Raw genomic sequence first — 25344 nt, forward strand, 5'->3', positions numbered from 1 at the left:
TTTCCATCACACAACTCTCATCAGTTTTACCAGTGCAGCCAATACATGGGAAATTCTGATGCTAGTTTTGCTCTAAAGACAGAGGAGTTGGACTCAGTTGCTCATATACTGTATATAGACATGCTAATTATACTAAGTATTAAGTATGAAGATAGTGAGTGTCTATCACCTACTCCCTGTTATTCCGACATGTTGTACAATTTTTCTACAGCCTCACTAAACTGTTGTTACTCAACAGAGGGGAGTGTTATTTTCATTGCAATGCACCAAATTCTGTGGTCGGCGGAGTGTGAAATGGTCTATTTGTGGCCCCCTTGCAACGTCCCTGTTTACTGCATTACTGCTGTTTTCATCATTCAGCCAAAGAACCTTTACTCTGAATTGAACAAATGCGTCAAAAGGTAAGACCAATAAATTGAAGCATGTGATACACTTGTAAACTTATTAGAAACACATATCTTCTGTTAAAGTTTTCATCTGTCATATAAAGATGTTAATTCTCTAAATCCCTGCTGATCCACGGCATTGTGAGCGGTCTTTGATATAACAGATTATTCATGTTGTTATTTCTCAATTTATGGTTACACCCATGAGCATCTGACAGAATTCTCATGTGATTTTAAAGCTAGTTGGCATGTTTACGTTGGCCAGATGTGCCTCTCCACAGCTCTCTGAGCAGCACTGCTGTCATACGTGTTATGTGCCATGACGCGCCTGGTGATGTATACAACTGTGAGTACACTGCATTTGTCCAACACCAACTATAATACTGTACTGCCTCTATTTTATGGAGACCAGTAAAACAGATGAAACACCACAGCAAGTCATTTAAAGTTAAAGCAGACTGAGAGAGATTTGTTCCAAGCTGCAAAGAGGATCATAGACTAATAAAGTGTTATGGTTTTGTGGGAGAGTTGCGATTAATCCAAAACGTTTGCAGACTCTCCTTGTGGAACAAGGAAAACCCTAATTGCACTGTACACTGTACATATTGTACATTGAACCGCTGGTAAAAACTATGTTGCCACTCAATGCTATACAGCCTTCAGACTGAAAATGTATTGCAATGTAATAGTGATTAACAGAGGATGCAGAATGGCCATAAGGCTGTGATGAAGGACTGTCACACTTATCCAATACAGGCAAAATCATATAAAGGTAATCAGATTTACTGACTACCATTAAAGTCTATTGCTGAAATAAGGAAAAAGGCCTGGAAAAATAAAAGGGTGTTTCACATCACCTGAATGAGCTTTTTCTTTTCTAACCAGACCACTCTGTATTAATCTCTGACAGAGCCTATATGATTTCATCCTACAAAAAAAGATGCTGCATGATCAGTCAGGTGGGTTCAGCCATAATTTGATGCATAACTTTCTATAACCTGCTGGTGTAAAATACATTTCCATTCCAGTGCATATAATATCCATGTGTTTCACCATTGTTTAATTGACATTACGTGCCTTTTTGTGCTTTGGAACAATAAGGATTGTTGGCTGAAGGGTGGATGTAGCAGTCTGGAAGGGAAGCGTTATCCACTTATAACAGAACTGTGTTGTCATGTTAATATTGATATTAATATAAATATTCATATTATTAATGTTCTTCAACAGCTGTAAACAATAACACTCTGGAAGTAGTCTTTGCCATTTCAAATAAAAGCATCACAATAACAATAATAATTCATGATTAAATAATAAAATGTAGTCTGTGTAAATCTAGGACTTACACAGAGGCCAAAGCTGGTTTTGAGGTTTTGAATGCACCTTCATTGCAAAATCATCATTGCATCGTTAGTTAATTGGAAGACTAAAACCACACTTTCACATGAAATGTTGTGCCAAATGTGTAGTCATCAAACAGTTCACAACAAACTGTGAGTCTGTTCAAAGACAAGTAGAGGACCTATTCAAACCCAATGTGGCTTTTATGACAATAAGTGAGTAGTCACATCTGATAGCCAGAGCCCGTCAGAACAGCCGAGGACCAGTCAGCTTTTCATCAGAATTTGTAAACTGCAATTGCTTTACAAACTCTCCATGTTTGTGAATGCTAGAAACACATCTTGACTTCTGAATTTTATTGATGGTGTTTGCAGATGCCGACATGTTGTATTGTTGTTTTAATATTGGCAGAGCAGTGTATAATTAAATAATTTCAGCAATGATAAAAATACTCAAATGCATGTTACATCTGGTGGGTTTCCGACCTGCCTTTTTACACCCAATTCTTTATTAACACATTAAATAGATACAAAAGGAAAAAGTATTAACCCTAACCCTGAACAGCAGCTGGTATTGTTGTTAATTTATTGTGCTGAGCATTTTCTTGACCGGTGTTGTCTTTTTAGAGTCATTGCCTTAAAAAAGCCCTTCATTGCAAAATTGCACACGCCATCAGATGATTGGAAGATAAAACGTTGACGACAACCAATGTTGTATTAAAATTGCCACACTTTCACATTAAATGTGTGGGCCAAATAGGTGTTCACCAAACTGTGAGTGTGTTCACAGACAAGAACCTGTACAAACTCAAGGTTATTATTGCCTAAGATTGAGTAATTAGCCATTATTCATGACATTTGATTGCCAGAGCATGTCAGAACATCCAAGGCTAAATTGTCACATCAGGACTATTAAGCTTGGTCTCATTTGCCATTTCTCTACGTTTATCTACTGTACATTTTTACTCAGGCTCAGCCTAAATTCAGATTACAGTAACTTAATTAATCTATTTCTACCAGAGACAAATCCCTGCTGGCATGGACCTCAAGCTCTCCAGCTTTGTGGAACTGCCTTGTTACGCAGAGACAACTCCTGCCTTGGGCTAATGAGCATGGAGTGAGATGTCCTCTGAACAAACTGCAAATACCTTCAAAGGAGACGTGCGGTGCCCCAGTTTTTGTGGCCACAGGGAGCTGTCTGCCCGGACTAAGTCTAACATTTTCTCTTGTTACCATAAAATCTCTGGTCAAAGATAACACATGGAAGGAGTTAGAGTGACCTAAAAGGCTTGGTTCTCAAGGGAAGACTATATGAGCAAATGTACAGTGTATCCAGTGTCTATTATAAAGTCAATCACACACATTGTCGTCAGGCTTGCCGACCCAGACTTGCCCTACAAGGAGGATATTGCCGTCTTTCAGCTGGCAACATTTTTCTTGTCGTTTTTTCCCTCAAAGGCTGAAAACTAAGGTTGCACTTTCCTAATGAGGAAGTGAGGACAGAACAAAGGCTTTACAGTAAGAATGGGATGTCAAGCATTTTTAATCTATCATACTGTGGCTTTTGTAATCCTCTATGTCTAAAGTGGAGTTTGGGGTTGTGGCTAAAACTAGAAGCAGCCACAAGAGAGGACTTTCCCTCTTAGGTATCAGTAATCTAAGAAGTCAAAAGCTTTTTAAATAAATAAATAACCAACGCATATTGGGAGGTTGATTGCTGAGATATGTCAGTGGTATAATACAGACTAATCACCTCTATTCATACATTTTTCTCTCCTCTTTTTCTGTTTCCCTGTCATCATCTTTCTAACCCGGTATCTCTTTTGCATTCCCTTTCCCTGTGTTCATCTTTCATTTTCTCCAACAACAAAGAAAAGTGCAGTAGCAGTGATTTTAACAGGCTCCACTGATCATTTAAAGGGTCAAGTCCAGTTTGGACGCTCTGTTCAGCAGGATAGGGTTGCAACTTTATCAGCACATTGCCTTTGAAGTACTCAAAATGACTGCAATAAACTTTCCTGCCTGATCAAAGAAAAAAAGGAGACAGTGACATCCGATTTACATGCTCTTCTGCTGGAGCTGTATAGATGATGATGCATGCCCTAAAACACTTTGGATATGAGTTATTTTGGATATTATTATATGCTACAGTGAAGAGCAACACAAGGGACATCACACAGTCAGCGATTCAGGAACATTTGATTTAGCCTCAACATAAATGTCTTTAGCGCTAATCTGAGAATCCTTTTTCATCATCCCACAGGAACAGATACAAAAATAATGATCTGGAAAGGAGACTCAATGAGTTCAGTATGGTATAGTATAGTCAGTGAGGTTGACATGACTCCTGATCTCAGCATCAATCATAGGCACCTCTTTACGACACAGTTGACATATTGATTGCCGTAATTATTCATGTAAATTAACGATGCATGAAACACCACACTATATCAGACCATGTGATTTGATGTCTACATTTTTGGCTGCCTCTCTAATCCCTTCAAAATAAAAGGTAAGAGGGTGTAATGGAGAAAGGCTCTTTGGAGAGTATCATGTGGGCCTCATTTATAAAAGATGACCAACATTTTGTACAAGATATGCATTTAAAATAACAAGGTCATGTCCATGATGTTATAAATTCTGACTTCATGAGTTCCAACCAAAATAGGTGTTGAACAAACGCCAAGATTTCATATTTTATTCATTTGGTTCACTGTTTAATTACATTGTCTGTAAATGTTATTTTTCTTAATGGATGTCTAAATGTCTTCTTTGTACTACCAGGAATACAGTTCTAGTAGGTGGAATATTACTTTATTTGTTTGTTTGCATTCAAGTTTCAAATGTAAATATATTAAGTCTAAAGAAATACTGGATGTAGCCTATAAAATATCAATGATGCTTTTTCATTTTTGAAACGATCACAAATCAAACATTAGCAAGAATTAAGACATATTGAACAACTACAGTGTACATCCCTCTTTTTCACTTTTCAAAACCTGAGGGACCCACGAGAAAAAAAGAAAACCAGAGGATGAAGGTAATAACAACATGTAAAACAGAGTTTTCCTACACTGAAAAGAAAAGGGTCTATTTTCTTATGGTCTTAGCCATTTGGCGTCCACAATTTTGATCAGCCAAGCCAACTCAAACACAGAAATCAGGGTATTCAATCACTTTACAAACAACAGGAACAGTCCAAATGTTTCAGGCGTCTAGTCACTGGGTCACCGCCAGATATTCGTCATTGCAACTGTGCCCACACATTAAGGCAGATTAAGAATAATCAGTTTGATTGAAAAAGTAAAAACAAAACAAAAGTTAGTCCATTTGACTATCCTCAAAAGGCCTTTAGGCCAGGCCTAAGAGTCAGCAGTTTCCAACCATCTGTTAACTTTCTTAGTTTGCAGGATTACTCATACAACTGCAATACAAAAGACTTCTTGTTATGTTCTGTTTGTTAATTCTCTGTGAAAAACAAGAAAGGTAATAACAGTTGCTATCATCAGCTGGAGTAAGCGACTTCACGTCTTCCATATCTTTTTCCTTTCATCATCACCCAAGACATTAGCTTGGTTCAATGATGTCCCTCCACCAGTATCTCTGCTTCCCAAGATAGAAGCAGATGACTGAGAGCGTCCTGCTCCTCTGCGTCTCCTGTATCTGCGTCACTGCCTGATAATCCAAACTTTACCGGCAGCCTTCACTTGATGCTTTATCTTAACCTGGGAGTGCCAAAACGGATGCACACCAATATGGGATCAGCATTTCCTAACAAGGGACTGTGAGCGGGGGTGTTGGGATCTGGGCACTCATCAGTGATCAGAGTATCAAAGGTGAGTGTGTCAACAAGTCTCCTTTATATAAATCTGTACCACACAGAAGAGAGGACATTGTGTCAGATGTTGTTATCCACTCTAGTAACGGTTTACCTCTATGCTTTTTCTTTCAATTTCACAACTAACCCATAATGCAATTCTACTTCTTTCCTTACCAGTACATGGCAGATTTGATAAACTGTGTAAATCTGATTTGATAATTTGATCAATTGTAAAAATCAAGTGAGATTGCACATTCTGAAGTTATAGCTTGTCACTAACCTTTTATATCAATCATATAGCTTGTTACATGTGGTCTTTGGAACAATAATAATAATAATAATAATAATAATAATGTCACAATATCTGGAATCCTGCTTTTATGCTGCCCCAGTTGTCCCATTGAGAGGATTTCTCATCTATACCAGCAATTACACAGTTTTAGTTGTAGCCCTCTAATAATCATCCTGGATATCCTCCATTCTCCCGAAATTCCCCCAATACTTCACGGCATTACATCAAAGGTCGTCTCGGATTGAATGTTTGAAAGTAATTCTACTACTACATATCTAGAAACTAAACAGATATCTAGCAAGGTCATGTTGTGTGGTACAATCAGGTGACAGCTCTTTGCAGTAAACCCTGTGAAGATGAGTGCCGACTGCAAGGTTATAGAAGAGGTTATCGCAAACTCTTCACTATCCATCTCACTCTGAGGACTACACTTCCGTTGTTACCTAATGCAGCAACACTTAAAAAGTAGCTGTACTTGATATTCAGTACATTAATAAAGAAGTAAAAAAGTACTTCCAATTTTAAGATATAGTGATGTAATTGCGTCTTGAGCAGAGAATGAAGTCACAGTGCCTCTGTGTGTGATGTTACCCGAGCTTCGCCGGTCTGTTTTGGCAGCCAGTCCGGCCACGCATGCATGTTAGTGCCTTGTGCGTCGGTATCATACGCCAAGGGCCATGACAAAGCGTAGGTACAGTGGGGTTCGAAAGTTTGGGCACCCCAGGTAAAAAATTTTATTAATGTGCATAAAGAAGCCAAGAAAAGATGGAAAAAATCTCAAAAAAGCATCAAATGACAGAGTAGACATTCGTACAATATGTCACAACAAGTTAGTTTTTATTTCCATCATTTGCACTTTCATAATGACGGAAAACTAAAAAATAGCATCTGCAAACGTTTGGGCACCCTGCAGAGTTAATACCTTCCAAGTATCACAGCTTGTAAACGCTTCTTGTAGCCAGCCAAGAGTTTTTTAATTCTTGTTTGAGGTATCTTCGCCCATTCTTCCTTTCAAAAGTCTTCCAGTTCTTTGAGATTTCTGAGCTGTCTGTCAAGCACTGCTCTAATAAGTTCTATCCAGATATTTTCAATTAAGTTGAGGTCAAGAGATTGTGAAGCCCACGGCAAAACCTTCAGTTTACGCCTATTGATGTAATCCACCATGGATTTTGAGGTGTGTTCAGGATATTTATCCATTTGTAGAAGCCATCCTCTCTTTAACTTCAGCTTTTCACAGATGGCATCAAGTTAGCGTCCAAAATTTGCTGACATTTTTTTGAATCCATTTTTCCTGCTACTCGGGAAATGTTCCCTTTGCCAGTGGCTGTAATGCAAAACCAAAGCAGGGTTGCAAACTATTTTCAAATCTGAGTTTTCTAGACAACTGCTTAGAAGAACCCATGGAGCTGATTGTTGGGGCAAAATCAGATGAGTCTGGGCATTTAAAACCTTAAGATTGACATCACCTGGTCTTTCCAGACAATGATTGAGAACAATCCATGACACCGTTAGGTCTCAGCTTTCCAAAGGGGGCGGTACATGCTAGAAACTCTGCAAGGTGCCCAAACTTTTGCAGACGCAATTTCTTTTGTTTTATTTTGAAAGTGTAAATGATGGAAATAAAATCTAACTTTTTGTGACATATTGTAGGAATGTCTAATCTGTCATTTGATGCCTTTTGTAGACTTTTTACCATCTTTTCTTGGCTTCTTTATGCACATAGATACAAATTTTTACCTGGGGTGCCCAAACTTTAAAGCCCCACTGTATTTGGCAAGTTGGGGAACGGTCTTTGGGTTGTGTGGAGGAAAACCTTGCCAACTTTTTCCCTGTATTTCAAGTACAGCCCCTTTAGGGTTGTAGTTTCTTCCTAACCACAAAACATGTTCTCTAACTCTGCATTTGCAATCTAACATGTACATAATGTGTAATCATGCCCTTAAGAGAGATGGACAAAAGTTTAAAAGGTTCATCAACATGTATTTTGCACGTCTGACGTCAATGACACTTCATTTTACAGTGTGGCAACATCACAACAAACACAAACCGATGTCGAAAGCCAAAAATGACGAAAACGTTTGTTTTTAATAAATAGCAGCAAACTGACGGACTTTAAAAAACATCAGTAGCTCTTTGAGACAAACATATAGCACTATCAGACACCTGAAGAGCTATACTATCATTTTGTTTGCTGTGAAAAAGGATCATTTCTAGATTCAACAAACGAGGGTGTTGAGATCGGTTGAAGTCCCACCTTGCTTTGACTCAGTTTACAAATATAAGCCTCAATGTGAACTGCATAACAGTTTTGAACATTTATAAAGGTCCGTTTTGTGGAGAATTTCAAAATGGTCAATGCAATTGTGACAATTTAAAAAAAACATTGGTTTGAAATTTTTGGACAAAACATTTATAATTTTGATCCCACCAGAATGACTGCTTTCCTTTAAACAAAATGGCAGATAACAAAAAAGCATTGGCCCCCCCACACACATCTGTAAGTAAACATTCCACATAAGCAAACAAGGACAGGCCTGAGTCCCTGGAGGAATATAGACACACTCTTGGGCTATCAGCTCATCCCTCCCCCCTACACAAGACACAGTTTTCCCTCTCCGTGTCTACGGTGAGTGGTGACGGCTCTCCGTTTTTTATATTATCTAAGCGATACCCACGGAGGCCCTGTTGTGCTTCTAGGATTGTACTGTCCATGCCTTGTTGTCTGGTTCATTTCCCCAATGTTTCCATTCACGGTTTTATTTGGACTGCTACTGAAGAAACAGTATGCTAAAAGCCATGATGACACAGCAGCAGGCAACCCAGGGACTCTTCCGCTCACCTGGGGAAAATAAATACTGTTAAGCAACATTTCATTAATGTAAAGACAACAATGACATAAAGTAAAACAAACACAATAGGCTTACCTATTCTGGCACACTTCCAGAAAATTCCTAGGAGCCTAAAATAAAAACAATTAGAAAATTACAAACAGAAACAAATGTCTGTTTATTTCTGTCTCCATTTATTTTTACTCCTTTGTAAAAGTTACTTGTACTTTTACTGCAATAAAACAAAAAGCCTCTATTAGAAGTCAAAAAGAGGCCTGGCCCTGTGTTGATATGTTAAGGTGGTAGCCACAGTAACTGCTAGTCAGACTCCTGACACAACTTTCCAAGAGGATTGTGCTCAACTTCCTACAAAACCCAGACAGCAACAGATGTCCTTTCCATGTAAGGGGTGTTCACGTTGGAAGAGCGGGGGACAGCAGGCAAGTCTTATTATCTCTAGTGACAGCTGAAGCAAATGTTGCATTCCAGGCCTGCCCATTTCTGATGTGCTTGTCGGCCTTGTGAGGGTGTGTCTGTCTGCAAGTGTACAAGTCTAAAAGCCAACTTTCAAACTGACCAGATGGTGGCAGAATCTCATTTTTATTATTTTTTTTGTTGACTTTAGATAGCTCTGGTTTTAAAGTTACTTTTTTTTACAACTTTGGAAAAATATGTTTTTTTTTGCTCTTTTTTTTTTAATCGTGTACAAATATTTTCATGTAGAGAACATAAAATTTTCCCTCAGATTCTAGACCTATAGCTACCACCCCCAAAAGATCTGCATAATGTGTGACATCAAATCAACACAAATAACATCTAATGCCTTAGTCAATGGATCAATTCCAAAGGGGAAATTATTAAATCATCCCATCTGCCACTCTGTCTCATTTGTTGTTGGTCTGAAGAGGATATCCCTCCCTGCTCTACTGGTGTGTGTGTGTGTGTGTGTGTGTTGTTCCTGGGCTGTGCCACTTGTTAGAAGTGAATCATGGAGTTTACACATCCAAGAATAATAATGATCCAGTTTTAATGAACATTTGGGCCTTCTGCTACTTAACTTGCTTTGAGGCTCTTATTATTAGCTCAAATTGCTAAAAAATGTTGACCAGCATTTCCCAAAGATAAAATCCTGAAATGTCTGTTTTGTTCAAAACTCAAATATATTCACTTTACTGTCATAAAAGGACTAAAGTGAGTTGCAGAGGGATGGATCATTTTAAATTGCAGGGCTTACATACACTCCATTCTGATTCTACATGCCAACCAGAATCAGCTTCATCTTGGACTGTTTCTACTACAGAAAGCAACAAACAGCTCTAATTTAAGTTAAAATACAGAACTGCTGAAGTACTTATAGGATGAAGTGGAATGTATAGCACTTTCATGAAAAACAAATAATCTGTGTCTTAGCATTGTCACTGATTTTTATATTACTACACAGTAGCAAGCACTAACTGACTTACAGGGGACATACTATAAGTGTGTGATTGTTTTCAATGTCTTTCTTCCACCTTGATTCTCAGACTTATGAATCAGGGTCTTACTATATGACTAAAATAAGTGATAGTAATGAAGTGCATTAACAATCCAAGTATTTGGTCATGCAGTTTGATATAACATGGTGTCCCGATCTAATAGACAAAGGCTCAATTAATCACTGCAAAGACATCCATTGCAGCTTCATTGTTAAGTATCTCATATAGTATCTGAGCATACCCGGACTTGTTCTTGTCTAGCATACTGGGAGCCAGCGCTCTGATGTAAGCACAGGTACAGATCAGGAGGAGAATCACTGTTAACAGCGACTGGAAGTTGAAAATGGCCGACTGCAAGATGAAAAAGAAATTATATATTTAGTAACAGACATGATCTAGTTCAGCTCACCAGCAATATATCATACACATTAGAAACACTGACTTCCCTTTAGTTCATTTTCTGTAACACTGGTGTCATGTTACTTGTAACAAGGAATGTCGTTGTAGCAGCTGTGCTTTCTGTGTGACAACAAACTGGACTGTAGACCCAGTTAAAGTCACACCATTGTCAAAAACTCAACGCCAAAAAGCCTGTTTTCGATGGCGTGCAAATCAAAATGATCCTACATTTTCATATACTAATTTACAAAATCAATTTTGTGGCTTAAGAACAATAACAATCTCATGCTGCCATGTACCAAAACGAAGACCCAAGAATACTCTGACTAGCTTCAAGCTATGTATCTTACTTAAAACCCAAGACAAACTGTAGGACAAAACTTCATCCCAAACAGTCTGAACTGCAGATTAGTGATTTGTGTTTGTTTTTGTGTTAAATGCATACTTTTCACCAACTGTGTGTCTGCTGATGCTCCTGAGATGGAGACAACTGATGACATTGCTTAAGTCCTCCCTTCCCCGGTTGGGTACAAATGTGTTGTTCCCTGTCCTCGCCTGTCAACTACACTGGGGTGCAGCTTAGTTGGCCAACAATACAGGACATCTCACAGTCAAAGACAAGGCTCATCATACTCTGCACTCCAAAGCTGAAACTACCAAAGGGCTTTATAATTATTTCTGATGCAACCTCTTCTGAAAACTTCAGTTTCTACTCACAGAAATATGTGTATTAATCTTTAAGACTGTTAATATAGTATCATTCTGGGATACTTTCATATGTGCCCCCTAGAATCCACATATTTAAATATTATACATTCCTGACATGGTAATAGACATGCCTTTTAGGTATTTAGATAATTTGACATAATCATGCATTTAAATATAAGCATGTATACTCTTTTTTTGTCTTGTTAGACAGAAAGACAGATAGCACTAATTACACTCCTGCCACAGCTAACTTAGTAATATATTACTACAATTGTATTGATGGCAAAATAGATAGCATTTATTATTATTATTATTATTATTACTCACGGTCCATAAAAAAACAACAATAAAAAGATACAGATACCCAAGACAAACACCAATTAAACAAGACAGCATTATAACAGTTTTTAATTTTAAAAGTGTGCATTTGGATAATCTTTTGGACGTTGTGATACATGATTTCTGACTGCGGCGATTACGCATGTGCGTTTGTTGTTGCTGCATGTTTTGTTTAAAACTACAGTTGTAACGAATTGTCCGCTTGTCATTAAGATTTCATATAAATAAGTTGTTCTGTCAAGATACCTACGTACTTATGAGTTTTGGTTTAAAATATTCCAGTTATTGCAAACTCAACTTTGTATGCCAATCCACAATGTGAAGCCGAGTCACACACACACATAATGTTACATGCTGCAGCTACGTGGCACACACCTCAAAACATTGCGATGCTAGCTAGCATTGTTTGTAACGTTACTCATTAATTTGAAACATGTTAAGCCTTTGTTATCAAACTACTCACGTTGACACAAAAATGCAACTTACGTGATGGTATGAAAATACAGTAAAATGAGATTTAAGAATAGAAACATACATGTGAAAGATAGATTGGCTTAAAGTTTACCCTACATTAGCTAGCCGATGCTAGCGAGCTAGTTTAGCATTTATTATACGTCCTGCTTTACAACGAATGCAAGCATTAGTTGTCGTCATTGTGTTTTTCGGACACAGATTGGACGTAGAATGTGTTTAATAGAATATGCTTAAAATACACTGTCAAATAGAAGAAGCACTTGATTAATAAAAAACAACCTTACCATTTTTTGTTGTGAGTCAGAGCCACATCAGAGTTCCTGTTCTCTGGAGCATACGTGACGTAACCAAATATGTTGACGTAACGTAACGACGTTGCGCGTGGAACCTCGTTTGCTGGTTGGCTGAGAACCTACAGCCTGACACAGGAGATGAAGGTTGACGTTCTTTCAAAACCTGTCAAGAGCAGCAAGAGTTCAGTTTCACACACAAATGCCTTCGTTTGGACAACGTTGTAGTAAGCCCATACAATACAGTAAGTATGTTGAGGAAATATGTACGTCAAGTGTTTTACATACATGTGACCACATGTATAGTGAATTCCGACTACTGGTATTAGGGAAAACCAAGGCGTATCTGTAACCTTACCGATAATATTCGTTCCACAATGGTGCACTGTAGTGAAGAAACACAAACCGGAAGTTAGCATAACGTAATGTAAAATTAGTGTATGGTGTAATTCATTAGGCTGTGAATTATAATACAATCTGAGTTATAATGGGAAATATAAGGAAGTCAACATCTCTATATAATAAGGCAGATATTGCTGAAAGACTGCTTTAGTGGTATCACTTGGGACACTAAACTTGGAAGGAGGATTTATGACATGTTACGGACTTCACAATTAAGCAAATATAAAACAAATCCTTAGTTTTCACCATATATTTTAATTTGACTGGTATATTTATATTTACATTTTCATACCCTGATAGAAAACTATCCTGTTTTTTGGTGACATGAGACTGACATTTGTACGGTCCACTTTTCCCTGAAAGTTTTTACAATGAAGGCCCCTCCCTCCAACCAGTCTCGGCAGCATCTTGATTGCATTGAAACCATGTTTCATAAATTCCCCTCAACCTATCACCGACACTCCTGCAGAGCTCTTCATGTAAGAAGAAATCTGTCAGACTATAAATCACACCTTAAACGTGTTTTGCATATTTTTTTTCAACAAGAGGATATTGTGGATGTGGATAAAAACTTGGTCTAAAAAAAGACTATGTCATCAAATGGAGAGCAAGAGATGAGCAAGTGTACTTTAAACACATGTACATTCCTCTTAATGTGATTACGGTTTACAGTGCACTGACCTATTTAGGCAAGTGCACGCATGCCTGATTACTGGATTCAAATCAAGTGACAATGTAGCCTTAGGATGTGCAATCCTTTCTTATTTCTGTTAGCGAGAACATCAGGTCAAAATCTTTAGAATAATATTGATATTTTGATGGCAAAATTAAGGCTTTCTTCAATGAATGGATGGAAGTACTGCAGTAACTGGTCGTGTGGCTTCTGCAGTTTTGACCCTCGGATGGGAATACAAGTTAGGCTTATTACGTCACCAAAGTTGTGCTTTCACAGATTGTATTGTGCCTTGATCTCTAAACTTTTTAAACTACCACAATATTCATTAAGAGTTGCCTTAGATTTGTGACTGAGCAAGTTTTAACTACTGTAACTTATTCCTATATCAAAATTGGTGTTGTGAAAATAACCTGTTATTGTGCGGCTGGGTCCACTGTTAGCAAGATGTTGTGTACAACATTATACAGAAGAGCTGATGTCACGAGGGCAACCCTTTTAGGCTCGCTATGTTTGAAGGATTGTCCTCTTGTTGCAATTAGTCATCTCCTCAAAAGCAGTGGTGCAAACAGGACAGTTTCTATTCTAAAATGGGTTATTGACCATGGTTTCACCCAGGAAAGTTGTCAGGCCCACTGGCAAGTGTCTTTTTTTGACAAGGACCCTCCTGGTGCCAGTCACAGACTGATGGCTGCATAAATGTAGAGCCAAATAGTTTCTATGATAACCGAGTCATGGGCTCTACATTGTGTCAATGCTAAAACCTAACTGGAGATTTGAAAATATGACTGAGTCTAAGTTTCCAACCAAGCCGTCTCACTGTATCTAGTTTCAAAAACCTCTTAAAAATACATGAGATTTTTTTCGATGGCGTGCAAATCAAAATGATCCTACATTTTCATATACTAATTTACAAAATCAATTTTGTGGCTTAAGAACAATAACAATCTCATGCTGCCATGTACCAAAACGAAGACCCAAGAATACTCTGACTAGCTTCAAGCTATGTATCTTACTTAAAACCCAAGACAAACTGTAGGACAAAACTTCATCCCAAACAGTCTGAACTGCAGATTAGTGATTTGTGTTTGTTTTTGTTTTAAATGCAAGATTTTTTTCCTCAGTTGCTTAGGCCCGGTTGGCCACCAGCCTTGCACTACACTGGGGGAAACTGAAGTAATACTTTATCTTTGAGTAATTTTAGTGGAATTTGAACACTACATTATCTAGAATCTCACATATACATTTTTTTATGTAATTTATTTATTATGTTGCCAGCAGTAGTCCTTTCATTTTTCAACTTCTGTTCACGTTACATTTTCACCTTGTGTCATCACAGCCGTAGTTACAATTCTTTCCCCCGATAATGTTGATAAAGGTGGCAAGCTATGTTGACGCTGAGTAGTAGAGAGGCTGAGGAAATTCACCAAGAAGATGTTAAATAAACTGTAGGCCTTAAACTTGGCACATTTTCTCATACAGCACGAGACAAAGCTTGACCCTGACCCATCACCACTTCATTGCAGTCCCTGCAAGCAGCACAAATATGAGTAGTAAAAATATTCATGATTAAATTAGAGTAGTTTTTCAAACCTGGTCTTTGAGGCATGCATCAGTCAATTTATGGTCACACACACACTTTACTCTTTAGGCCTTGATTCATTGTAGTCAGTGTTATAATTGCTCATACTGATTCTATTAGTCAAGTGGCTTCAGGTAGCCAACACATGGAAAGAACAAAGAATAAAAGGCTATGGCATGCCACAGTCTGTTGCTGTTTAATCCCTGACTCATCCTATGATATAATGGACTAGCCAAAGAGTTCTCCTTTTCATCTTGAACCCATTGTATTGGAGAAAGCATGAGGGGACCGTCCAGTGAAAGGACAGTGAGAGGACTTGGTTTAATAGTCCAGGCCCATTAAAGAGACACTTAACTGCATTGGCTTTTACTTTTCTGTAAGGACTCCTCATTGAAGACACAAGCTGCATAATTACAGCAGAGGCTCTCTTTGTCACTCATTTGCGTAGTACTTCCTGCACAGTTAAGCCTTTTTTCATATGCAGCAATGCTGAAGAAATGACAATGAAAAGGTTGAGCAAAGAAATTACAGAGGGAGTAAGAGAGGAGGATAAGGGTTGTGTGTCAAAGCTGTTGGGGAGATTATGTTGATGATTTAAGCCTTCCAGTGATGTGTCCGCCGATCGAGGAACGGGACAGGTTGACTTCGGGATTGACTTTGAAGGTTTTGCGCAGCTCTCCATTCCTGACAGACAGCGCTGTTTATTTAATTGGAGTGTCCTTCTGTCATTACCACAGGGTTATCGTCCTGCACAACAGATGTTACAGTAACTAATGAGTAGCTGGGCTCTCTTTATGAGGTTAAAGTTGAACCCTTCAGCTCCCTCATCTTTTTCATCGCCTTTCGTCCAGCCACACCCCTTCTTGAAGCACAAGGGGTCAACTTCAATCTGTTTCTTTAGGGTCTTTGTGCATGCACTGGTGTGTGTGTGTAGAGAGGGCACACGTTTGTCTATGTCAAATCTCCGCTGTACGTCTCATTTTGAATAACCCTGATCACCTGCTCTGTCAGCATACTGTATATGGTGGGAGATGCAAAGACAGAATAAAAAAAAAAAAGTGTTGTCACATCCTAACTTATTGCACAGTGTCTGAAAGAGCTCATTTTCATTTTTTCAAACATGTCCAGCTTGGCTAACTGCCAATTTAGCTGTCCTTTTCCCTCCATCTCCACATACTTTGCCCTGTAGTTAAGCAGGGAACTCACCTCTCACTTCACGTGGAAGCAGTAATCACATGTTCTGGCCTGGACATCCGTAATCAAGTAAAAGTTTCTCAAGCCAGCTGAGAAGGAAATAACCTGATGAGTAGCCAAAGCAAAAGGACATCAGGAACCATCTCTCGGGTCATATTGTAATCCTTAGATTAACATCTGTTGTAACTGATCTGTTGAAACTAGGCTGCTTCTGGCAGGAGACTGAACTTTAACTGCAGCAGTGAATCAGCTATCAAAGGCATCACCCTGAGGGCAAGGTGACATTACCAAACGAGCTAACTCAGCACACTCATTGAGCAGCATTGCGTTGGCAAATCATGTTTAGTTCCCTGTATTAAGTAACTCTAAGACCATGGATCCCACAGTTTTTGCCGCAATAGATGATTGGCAGTTATCTTAACTCGCATCAATGCAATACCTTACATGTGATTGAACAAATGACATGAATGGCTCTCATTGGTACAGTATTTGCTTCATATTGTCAAACATGATGGCACTTCAATATTTCTCCCAAACTATCCATTAAAATCTGAATAAATTTAAGATGAGAAACAGCCCATTCAGCTGAGTTAATATTTCCCCTACAGTGCAACATGCAGTTTTAATGGTTGTTACGAAGCTTTGTGAGTTCAAAGAGCTTAAGCTTGAGCTCAGTCTCTAAAGTGGATGTTTCTAGAATCTTGTTTTTTAATCTTTAAATCGTGCAATTACCTTACTGGTGGTCAGGGGAGCCCACACCCCCATGCAAAACCTGCCAAACTCTCTGTGTGGTTCCACTGACTCCGAGAGACCCCTATTGAAGACACACAGGGATGTTCATTACCAAATCCAAGAAGTAAAACAATTGACGCAACTGGAAGATTAAGACAACCTTACAACATCAAAATGGATTGATAGAAGTGTTGTCTTTGAAGGAAGTCCTAGGACCAAATTCAAGCAGTAGGCCTGCGAAACACCCTGAACACAATGCCGTGGGCTTGTTGCAGAAACAGTGAATCATAATTTCACCTTGTTTCTTAATTCCTATCTTTGATTTTTTTTTTTGCAGGTTATGAGTGGTACAGTCCGACAGATCACTGTAGCTACTGACCCAAGCACCCCCTACATCCTGCGAGTTGATTGGGCTGTAGACCTGGGTGCTGGGTTTACATTAGCACTCACTGATGGCAACTCGGCATGGATCGGAGAAGGTAAAGACTTCAGATATGCAAAAACAAAAATACATTAAGACTCATGGACTACTCAAATAATTCCCAAAATTCCCTGCAAAGACTGAAGTCTTTTGAACATTGACTAGACTGGGTGGTCACCAGGTATACATCAGGTATCATCAGGGCTCCCAAACTGTGTAGGCACCTGGCTGAACCCCATCTCACAGTATTGTAACTCTATTAATATATCCTTTAACCAGAGGGACAGCAGTGACCTTGTTTCACCATCCCTCTTCACTTCTGCGCTGCAGCTTACAGGTGTAGAAAGTAGATTGAGCTTTACAAGGCTTGTCTTTGTATGTGCAAGTCAGTGTTCAGTGTGTGTGTGGTTACATCTACACATAAGTACATTTTCTCTGAAAGGACACCTGGAACATAACCGCTCACTAGTTTTCTATTGCTGTCCATCTGCAGAGTTGACAGGCAGAGATGGGGTTGTGACAGCTATGTGCGGTCTTCTGGGTCCTCAGTGTTTCAGTGTTTGATGTGTTAATTGGGACCCTCAGCCTCGCGTGAGCAGCTGTGCAACAGCTGACGACATTCCCCTAGGTTACTTGACATGCTTTCTTTTGAATCCGCTTTCACATTGCTACATAATTAATGTTTATAGTTTTGCTCTGCAGTCTGCCATCACCTCTTTGCCCTTCTCTCAACTGTACAATTTTAAAATGATGCAAAAATTACAAAAATGCCTTCTTTGTGTCCAGTTTCAGAGGATGAGGTGACAAGGGAAGTCAACGATATGGGAGCGACAAGGGAAAGATATGTTAAGGATCTTTTTCAAGCGTTAATAGGAGGCGAAGGAGGAAGGAGAGGAGGTGACAAGGAGACGTATTCTTTTCACATCACTCCAGATCACTGTCATCTCTCGTATAAGAAGATCTGCAATGAAATCTCGGTGAGCAAACGCTTTGGGCAGATTTTTACTACAATACTCAGAGTGTGAAGCCAGTATGGTCTAACTGGCAAAACCTTTACGTGTTTTAGGTTTTAAATTTAATATAATAATATTTTCAAGCAGCAGCTTTGAGGCTGTGTTCAGACAGACAGCAGTATTGCATTAATGGGACTGCTGCCTTGGCACAGCACTGGGGGCTCCAGTAAAAATAACAGCATTCCCTGCAGGTGACACGAGTCAGCATTGCAGCTGGTATTAACTTACCTACCCGTAGATGGAGAATATCGACATGTCTGCAGTTAGAATCCGCTTATCTCTCATTGCAAATTTGGACTGGACCTGCAGTTCTAAAACTGCCGTCGCTCCTCCAGGTCCGTAGTTCAGTTACATTTGCTGGAATTGGTTTTGGTTCCTTAGCATCATTATTTAGGGACACATCACACACATATGGCAATGAACCAAAAGTTGTTGAGGAAACTGTTGTTGAAGATCAAATTTAGAGAGTTGTGGTTTATTCTTAATGATGGAGATTGATTAGTAGTTCACCCTTGAATTCCACATCAGGCACTTCCCCCTTGTCACTGTTCCCTGGGGATGAACTCATCTAACGACATACAACAAAATAGAAAGGAAGTCTTACTTTTTATAGGGGGCTGTTAAAAAGATAAGGGTTATAGTGTCCCCACATTAAAGCAGAATTAGAACGGCGTGGTTGCCTTCAGGCCACTGTGGAATAAAGCCAGAGATAGGAATCATTCAGTCATCCAATTGCAACAATATAAGGCAGTTGTTGAATGGCTACAGCTCATAAATGTTTAGAGAAAAAGGTTTGCTGATTAAAGGTTTGTTAAACGGTGAGGTGGAGCTAGCTTGCCTTAATGTAAACAGTTCCCTACATAAAATCACCTCTTTTTGAATTTATCCAGCAGTCACAGACCCAAACACTTATTACATTCTGTTCTAAGGTGATTTTTAGATAGTTCCCAGAGAGTGACAGCTCTGATGGAGCACAGGTCACTTTGCTTTCAGTGGATTTGTTGTTATTGTTTGAAACTATGAGACGATGCTGTTGCCTCCAGGGATCAGGTCACTCCGGGTCATGGGGCTGCTTTTGGGTAGAGGAAACCAATAGGAGAAGGCCAAGGGGTTAGGATCACTGTAGAGACCATAAAACCCTTATTTATGGACAGGGCTGTCCCCATCTCACAATGTAAAAAAACCCAGTTGATTAGAGCCGTTTTGGTTTTGTCCAATTCCCCTTGCTTTCTTTGTATCTGGGAGTGTGGGCTGTGTATACAAGTGTACAAAATGACAAAATGGTTGTTTTTACTCTAAAGGATTTTGTGTCATGTAACTACATGCCATATTTAAATAATGTAATGATCTCAAGAATATAAATACAGAATGGATATTCTAAACAACACATGTTGTGTTTTTGTGGATTAATAATATAGAGGTACACATGATTTCCCCAAATGTAGCTTAGTTTAACTGTAATGATACAAATTACAATGATTGACTAGTGGTACTACTATGGATGTAGTAGAAATGGGCGATATGGACAAAAAATAATATCTTGATGTTTTTGCAGATTTTGACATTAACGACAATTAGACAATATCCTTTAAAAATGTGTTTTTAAATGTTCCTTAATCACTGATGACAATAATTGGCACAATATTGATTGCAAATAGTTCTTATATTTAAAAAAAATGTATGTATTCAAGTAAAAACAATTCAAAGACATACAAAATACTTATTTAACTAGTCTAGGAACTATGACGTCTGAGTAAGCAGTAGTTGTATACCTCTGCTGTAATGTGAATTGTGCAGCATACAAGCAAGAAGAAGTCATAGTAATAAACAAAGGGCTCTGTTCTGTAACATATTGCACACAACCTTGGCCTTATTGGAAGCAGTCATGGAGCTGTGATAGGGCAGTGTTAGGCCAGGTTTTGATAGTCCTTCTACTTGGCTGTTTAGACCTTCTGACCAAGATGTATGCTTGGATCAGGACTAGTTGGATGTGATCTGACTGGCCCAGGTCAGGGAGAGGTTCTGTATGCTTTCTTGATGTTAGAGTATACATGGTCTAGTGTGTTCTTCCCACTAGCACAATCTGTATGCTGGAAAAAGCTGGGGAGTATAGCGTTTAAGGCCGCCTTGTTAATGTCCCCTGCTGCAATATGTATCCCCTTCAGGTGATTGCGCTGCAATTTGTTGACTACAGTTAGCAGGTGAGCCAAACTTGTACCAACGTTAGCATCGGGGGCTATGTAGACAGTGCCAGTAATAGTCACTGTCAGGTGAGCATTGCTGAGCAACAATTCTGCTGTTACACCATTAGGCACAAAAATGCAAATCCTCCTCCTCTGGTCTTGCCAGAGTTCTTGTCTCGATCCTGCCGTTACGTAGCTCGGGCTGCTATCCGCACCGCGTCCGGGATGAGGGTCTTCTGCCAGGTTTCGGTGATAATCATCACGAAGCAGTTCCGTGTGTAGTTATTTGTTGCTATGCTGAGTTCCAGCTCATCCATTTTTTGTGCGATGGATCTGGCGTTGGTGAGCAGGAAGCTTGGCAGTGGAGGTCGGCTAGCAGGCCTGACTGGCATCCTCATTTCTGCTTTCATTCCTTTCACCGACTTTGTCTCTTCACTGTCCGCAATATGCTTTTCCCCAGAACACACTGTAAAATGCAGCCTCTGTAGAAAGCCCAGGGTCTACAAACAACAAAAACAAACTGCTAACCTGCACAACCCAACATACACAAACAGTGTTCTAGCATTCTAGCCAATAACCGACAAGAAGGATTTGGGGGTGGGGGGCCAGTGCGTGGAAGCACAGATGGGAGGGGGAGGGGATGGGATGAGGAGGAGGGAAGGGCAATCTGGTCTTGTTTTGTTTGAAAATACTTTGAACGTCAACAAGAAGTAACATCCCCAACATCGCTTAGAGCCCCTTTAACACAGCAGTGATGATATGATTGTAGACTATATATATCTCGTAGCCTGGTCCTACCAGACTCTTGTACCTTTCATTTGTACAGAGAGTCCTCCATTGACAAGTGTTAACTTCCTTGAAGGTGGGTTCTCTGTTGAAGTTTAAAACTATTGGATCTGCCCAGAGCCACTCGGGTAGCTTGGCTCTAACCTCCTACGTACTGTCTGGTAGGACCAGGCTAGCAACAGGGGAGACGACAACAACTATTAGCTTAGCACAGGCCGGGCCGGACTGATATTATCCGCCACTATCCTCAGGCCCGGCCGAGCCCTTGATCTAGCATTTGTGTTTTTTTATTCATTACTTTATTAGCCTGATTTGTTGGAGAGAAAGCGTTTCCTCTCCACTACGCTTCTCCCGTAGCTCCGGTGTAGGCCTATGTCCTGCCCTGACCTGAGTGTGAGGTAAACTGCTATATCGTGTCACCCCCATCTGTAGCACTGTCGACGGCCACTGCGTCAGCATGAAGACCACAGTGAAGGACTGTATTAATTAGGTGATCGAGACAAGGAAGTCTCCTAGCGTTCCAGGGCTTTGATTATGTTTTTGCCTTTATCTGTTGCCCACACTATTCGGCTGAGGGTGCAAGGGTCAGGTTTTTTTGTTATGTTTCTCATTTGGATCCATTTGCGATCCATTACATGCTGAATAAGCAAACAACGCAGTTTACATGCTTCGTCCTTGTTGCATTATTCATTAAGATAATTCTCAACAGATTTCTGTAGTTCAAACAACTCAGAATTACAGTTGAGAACGTCAGTTATAACGGCCCACGTAGTAAAACATTCTCGAGTTTAAATCAAGCTTGGGTTCATAACTACGGTTAATGTGTCAGGCAGGGCACGGACACTACAAGCACTGGCTCGGGGAGGGTCGGGCTAGATTTGTTTTGGCCTGACCTAAGCTCTATGAAGAGGGCTACAAACTAATGGCCACCAACAAAACTCAACGAAGGTTGTTCATGCTCGGGCTTTAACTTCTTGATATTCTGCAGTGCTGCCGCAACAGGCCGCATCTTTCTCCGCCGCCATTACAGAACACACCGAAGGTTACCGAACCTCAACGTCATTGCTCTCAGCCGCTCCTGCTGTTTGCTGATTGGACCGGTTAGGATTTGACCGGAGAAAACCCAAGAAAATACTGCAAACCCAGACGGAGTACTGAAGGAAAATGAAAATTGAGCGGAAGTACTTTGAAGGGCTGAGCCAGGCTATATATCGCACCCCTTTAGTAGGAATACAACCAGACTAGGCTTATCAAGGCTTTGAAATTGCAATCATTGCTGTGTGCAGTACGTGTGTGGTAATCACAATTCTAAGAATTCAGGGAGACTATTTGCATGAAGTGCTAACTACCACTCTTGTCTAACACCTGCTTCTTTTTTTCTTCTTTTTCTTCTCTTGTTTGCCTATTTTTTTTCAACACGTCCGAGGTTAAAAAGTGGAACATATTTTCCCAGCCAGATAATTTCAGGGTGTAGAAATGACCAAAAATGAGGGCAAGTTTCCTCTGGAAATAGAAGAAAGGAGGCTGAAGACCAAACAGCTGGCGAACTTAAACTGACACTAATATTTTATGAACATGACCCCAGAAGTTGTAATGATGAATGTAATTTGGGTGTTCGTTGTAAAACTGCTACTAAGCAGGTGTTTTAAACGGCTAAGTCAGACATGGTCTCCTCCTTAATTGCCTTTTAAGTACTAATCCATCATTGGTGGAAAAATCAAAGTATGTATGTGGGCGTAATTTTAATTTCACCGACATAAGTTGATTACACAATTTTACTAAGCACACACGGTCACTCAAATGTGTGATCAGTACCTTAGTGCTACTAAGCTACACAGTTCTTACTTCAGACCAGCTTTCTCTACTTCTTGACAGTTGTGGTAATTGAAGCAGCACGTGGATGGGTCTGGGTGGATACACGTGACACTGATTGTCAATGTTTTATGTTTGTCAAACAGAGCTTGCAGCTGTGCAACATGACACCAATAGTCCGTGCTTTTCTTTTTCTGATTGAATTATCCCAAATACTGAAGTGTGAAATGATTTAATATATAATTGTGAGTGTAAATTCCCAGCCTGCGTTTGTCAATTATTTACAACTTTTGATTTTTGTAAATGGTGTGCATAATCATGTTTAAGTGTGTGGCCCAAAAGCAAAAACTTCCTAGATAAAATGATGACAATACTTTAATAGGTGACCTATTTTTGTCCTAGCTACTTTTAGCAACTTTAATGTGTTGATTCATTGGCTTGTTTTTCACTTCCCTGTCTCCATGTAAGTGGATTTTTTGTGTTTGTTGATTGATCGTGTTGTGTATTCATCTGTTTGGTGTCATATTTCCTCTCTTTTTAAACTTTGCATCTTTTCCACCCTGCTTGGTGACATATCTCAAAGCTGTTTTATTTTTATTTTGTCTTTCTCTATTTTTGTTTCCCACTGTACCAAACATCTAAACCTAACCTCTGCACGTTGTAAATGCAAATGTCTAGTTCACTGTACATATCATTTTCCATAATAATATGTTTCAAAACATCTAGAGAAACTGCTAACTGGAGATAAATGACAGGATAAGAGATCCCTTCATCAGGGTTTCCTTTTGGTTTTACAAAACAAGTACTCTATTGATGTTCAGCCTTTTCTACTTAATCAATTGTTAAGCTGCTCATGCTGAATTGAAACAGAAGTGATACTGGCTCAGGGCTGCAACGGTTATTTTCATTGTGGATAGATTTTTTTTAAAGTAATGTCAAAAAACTGTCAAAAATACCCATAATAATTTCCCAGAGGTTGCCATAGGGGCCTCCCCATGTGATTTTTCACGTTATTATTGTAGATTATTCGCTTGTTAATGTTAATAATGTCTTCCTTGCGTTAAACATCTCTAAACCCAAAAGCGAAATTAAACATTTTAATTAATTATTTTCCCTCCACCACCTTTTCTGGTACTGTGCCATAGCATGCCCTTTGTTTATAGGAACATTGATATCAGGGGCAGACTGAGCGCCGTCGCCCCCCCACTTCCTGCGCTTTATCTGGCCTCACGCCTCCGCATGGCTGATGAAGGAGCTGATGGGACAAGCTGAACTCTGCTCCATGCCCACACTTTTGAGCACCCGTGCCCACCCATGTACATAGTGTCTTTGTCATTATGCACACAGTGCTCACCCACTCACTTCCCTGTTCCCTTGGACACAATAATAGAAAAAAGGAGATTGGATCATTGACTTCATATTTTTCCCTCAAATAAAATAATTTATTTGATCTTTATTATTATGACCTGGACTTTTTGTTTGCAGCTGAGATAAATAAGTGCTAGAGATCTTTAATCTGTGAATTCCAATAATGCTAATTTACTATAATATTATCTAGTTATTGATTAATGGGGGTAATTGTCCTATAATCCATGGGAATAAATGGTGGGTTTCTTCTCTGGCGATGTGTCATAGTTTGACAAGGACATCTTTGTGTCCTCTCTGCCCACAGAATGTGTTTTGTGGTATCTTTGTCACTGGGACTGTATTATTTTGGCTTTGTCCTCCCCACCTACGTCCCCTCTTCTCCACAGGTTTGACCTTATGGTCTGGCTAGCTGTTTGGAGACACAAACAGTTAGACCACACACACACTCATGCACACACACATCAGACCGTGTTGTAATGTCCGGCAATTATCCTGAATCCGGAAGGATTTTACATTCCCATGTTTTGTTAAATCTTTTTTGACTTTTTTGATGATGTTCTATGCAAAGTGATTCACCCCAAAATGTTGATCTTTCAGGTTTGCATGGTCATGATATTTATCTCAGACTCAGAGAGCAAGCATCTCACCTTATTTTACAGTTTAGGTAATTTCCTTTTCTGTCTTTCTTGTCCTGTCATCTTAGCTGCATTGATGTTTTAATTGTCATAAATCAGCCCACCCTGTCATATAAAGGTCATATGTCTAATGCTGTCAAAGGCTGAAACAACATCAACAAACAATTTGTTTATTGTATTTAACACAGTAGAAAC

At 39.4% G+C, this 25344-nt stretch overlaps 2 protein-coding genes across 4 annotated transcripts in view; one reads left to right on the forward strand and one right to left on the reverse strand.

Moving 5' to 3' along the window:
* Window positions 1–7794: 7794 nt before the first annotated feature.
* On the reverse strand, window positions 7795–12527 carry tmem167a (transmembrane protein 167A). Its single transcript, XM_034872622.1, has 4 exons — window positions 12343–12527; window positions 10380–10489; window positions 8760–8794; window positions 7795–8674 (listed from the first exon to the last, which is right to left on the reverse strand). The coding sequence occupies exons 1-4, from the start codon at window positions 12343–12345 to the stop codon at window positions 8604–8606; spliced, it is 219 nt and encodes a 72-aa protein (XP_034728513.1). The 5' UTR covers window positions 12346–12527; the 3' UTR covers window positions 7795–8603.
* Window positions 12446–25344, forward strand: part of xrcc4 (X-ray repair complementing defective repair in Chinese hamster cells 4) — a 33782-nt gene continuing 20883 nt past the window's right edge. For all 3 annotated transcript variants that reach the window (XM_034872613.1, XM_034872612.1, XM_034872611.1), the window contains exons 1-3: window positions 12446–12593; window positions 17269–17410; window positions 18139–18329. In XM_034872613.1, the coding sequence (XP_034728504.1) occupies window positions 17272–17410; window positions 18139–18329 (330 nt within the window). In that variant the 5' untranslated portion in view covers window positions 12446–12593; window positions 17269–17271. The remainder of the gene's footprint in view (window positions 12594–17268; window positions 17411–18138; window positions 18330–25344) is intronic.

The sequence above is a fragment of the Etheostoma cragini genome, chromosome 5 (genome assembly GCF_013103735.1).
Source record: "Etheostoma cragini isolate CJK2018 chromosome 5, CSU_Ecrag_1.0, whole genome shotgun sequence".
NCBI lineage: Eukaryota > Metazoa > Chordata > Actinopteri > Perciformes > Percidae > Etheostoma > Etheostoma cragini.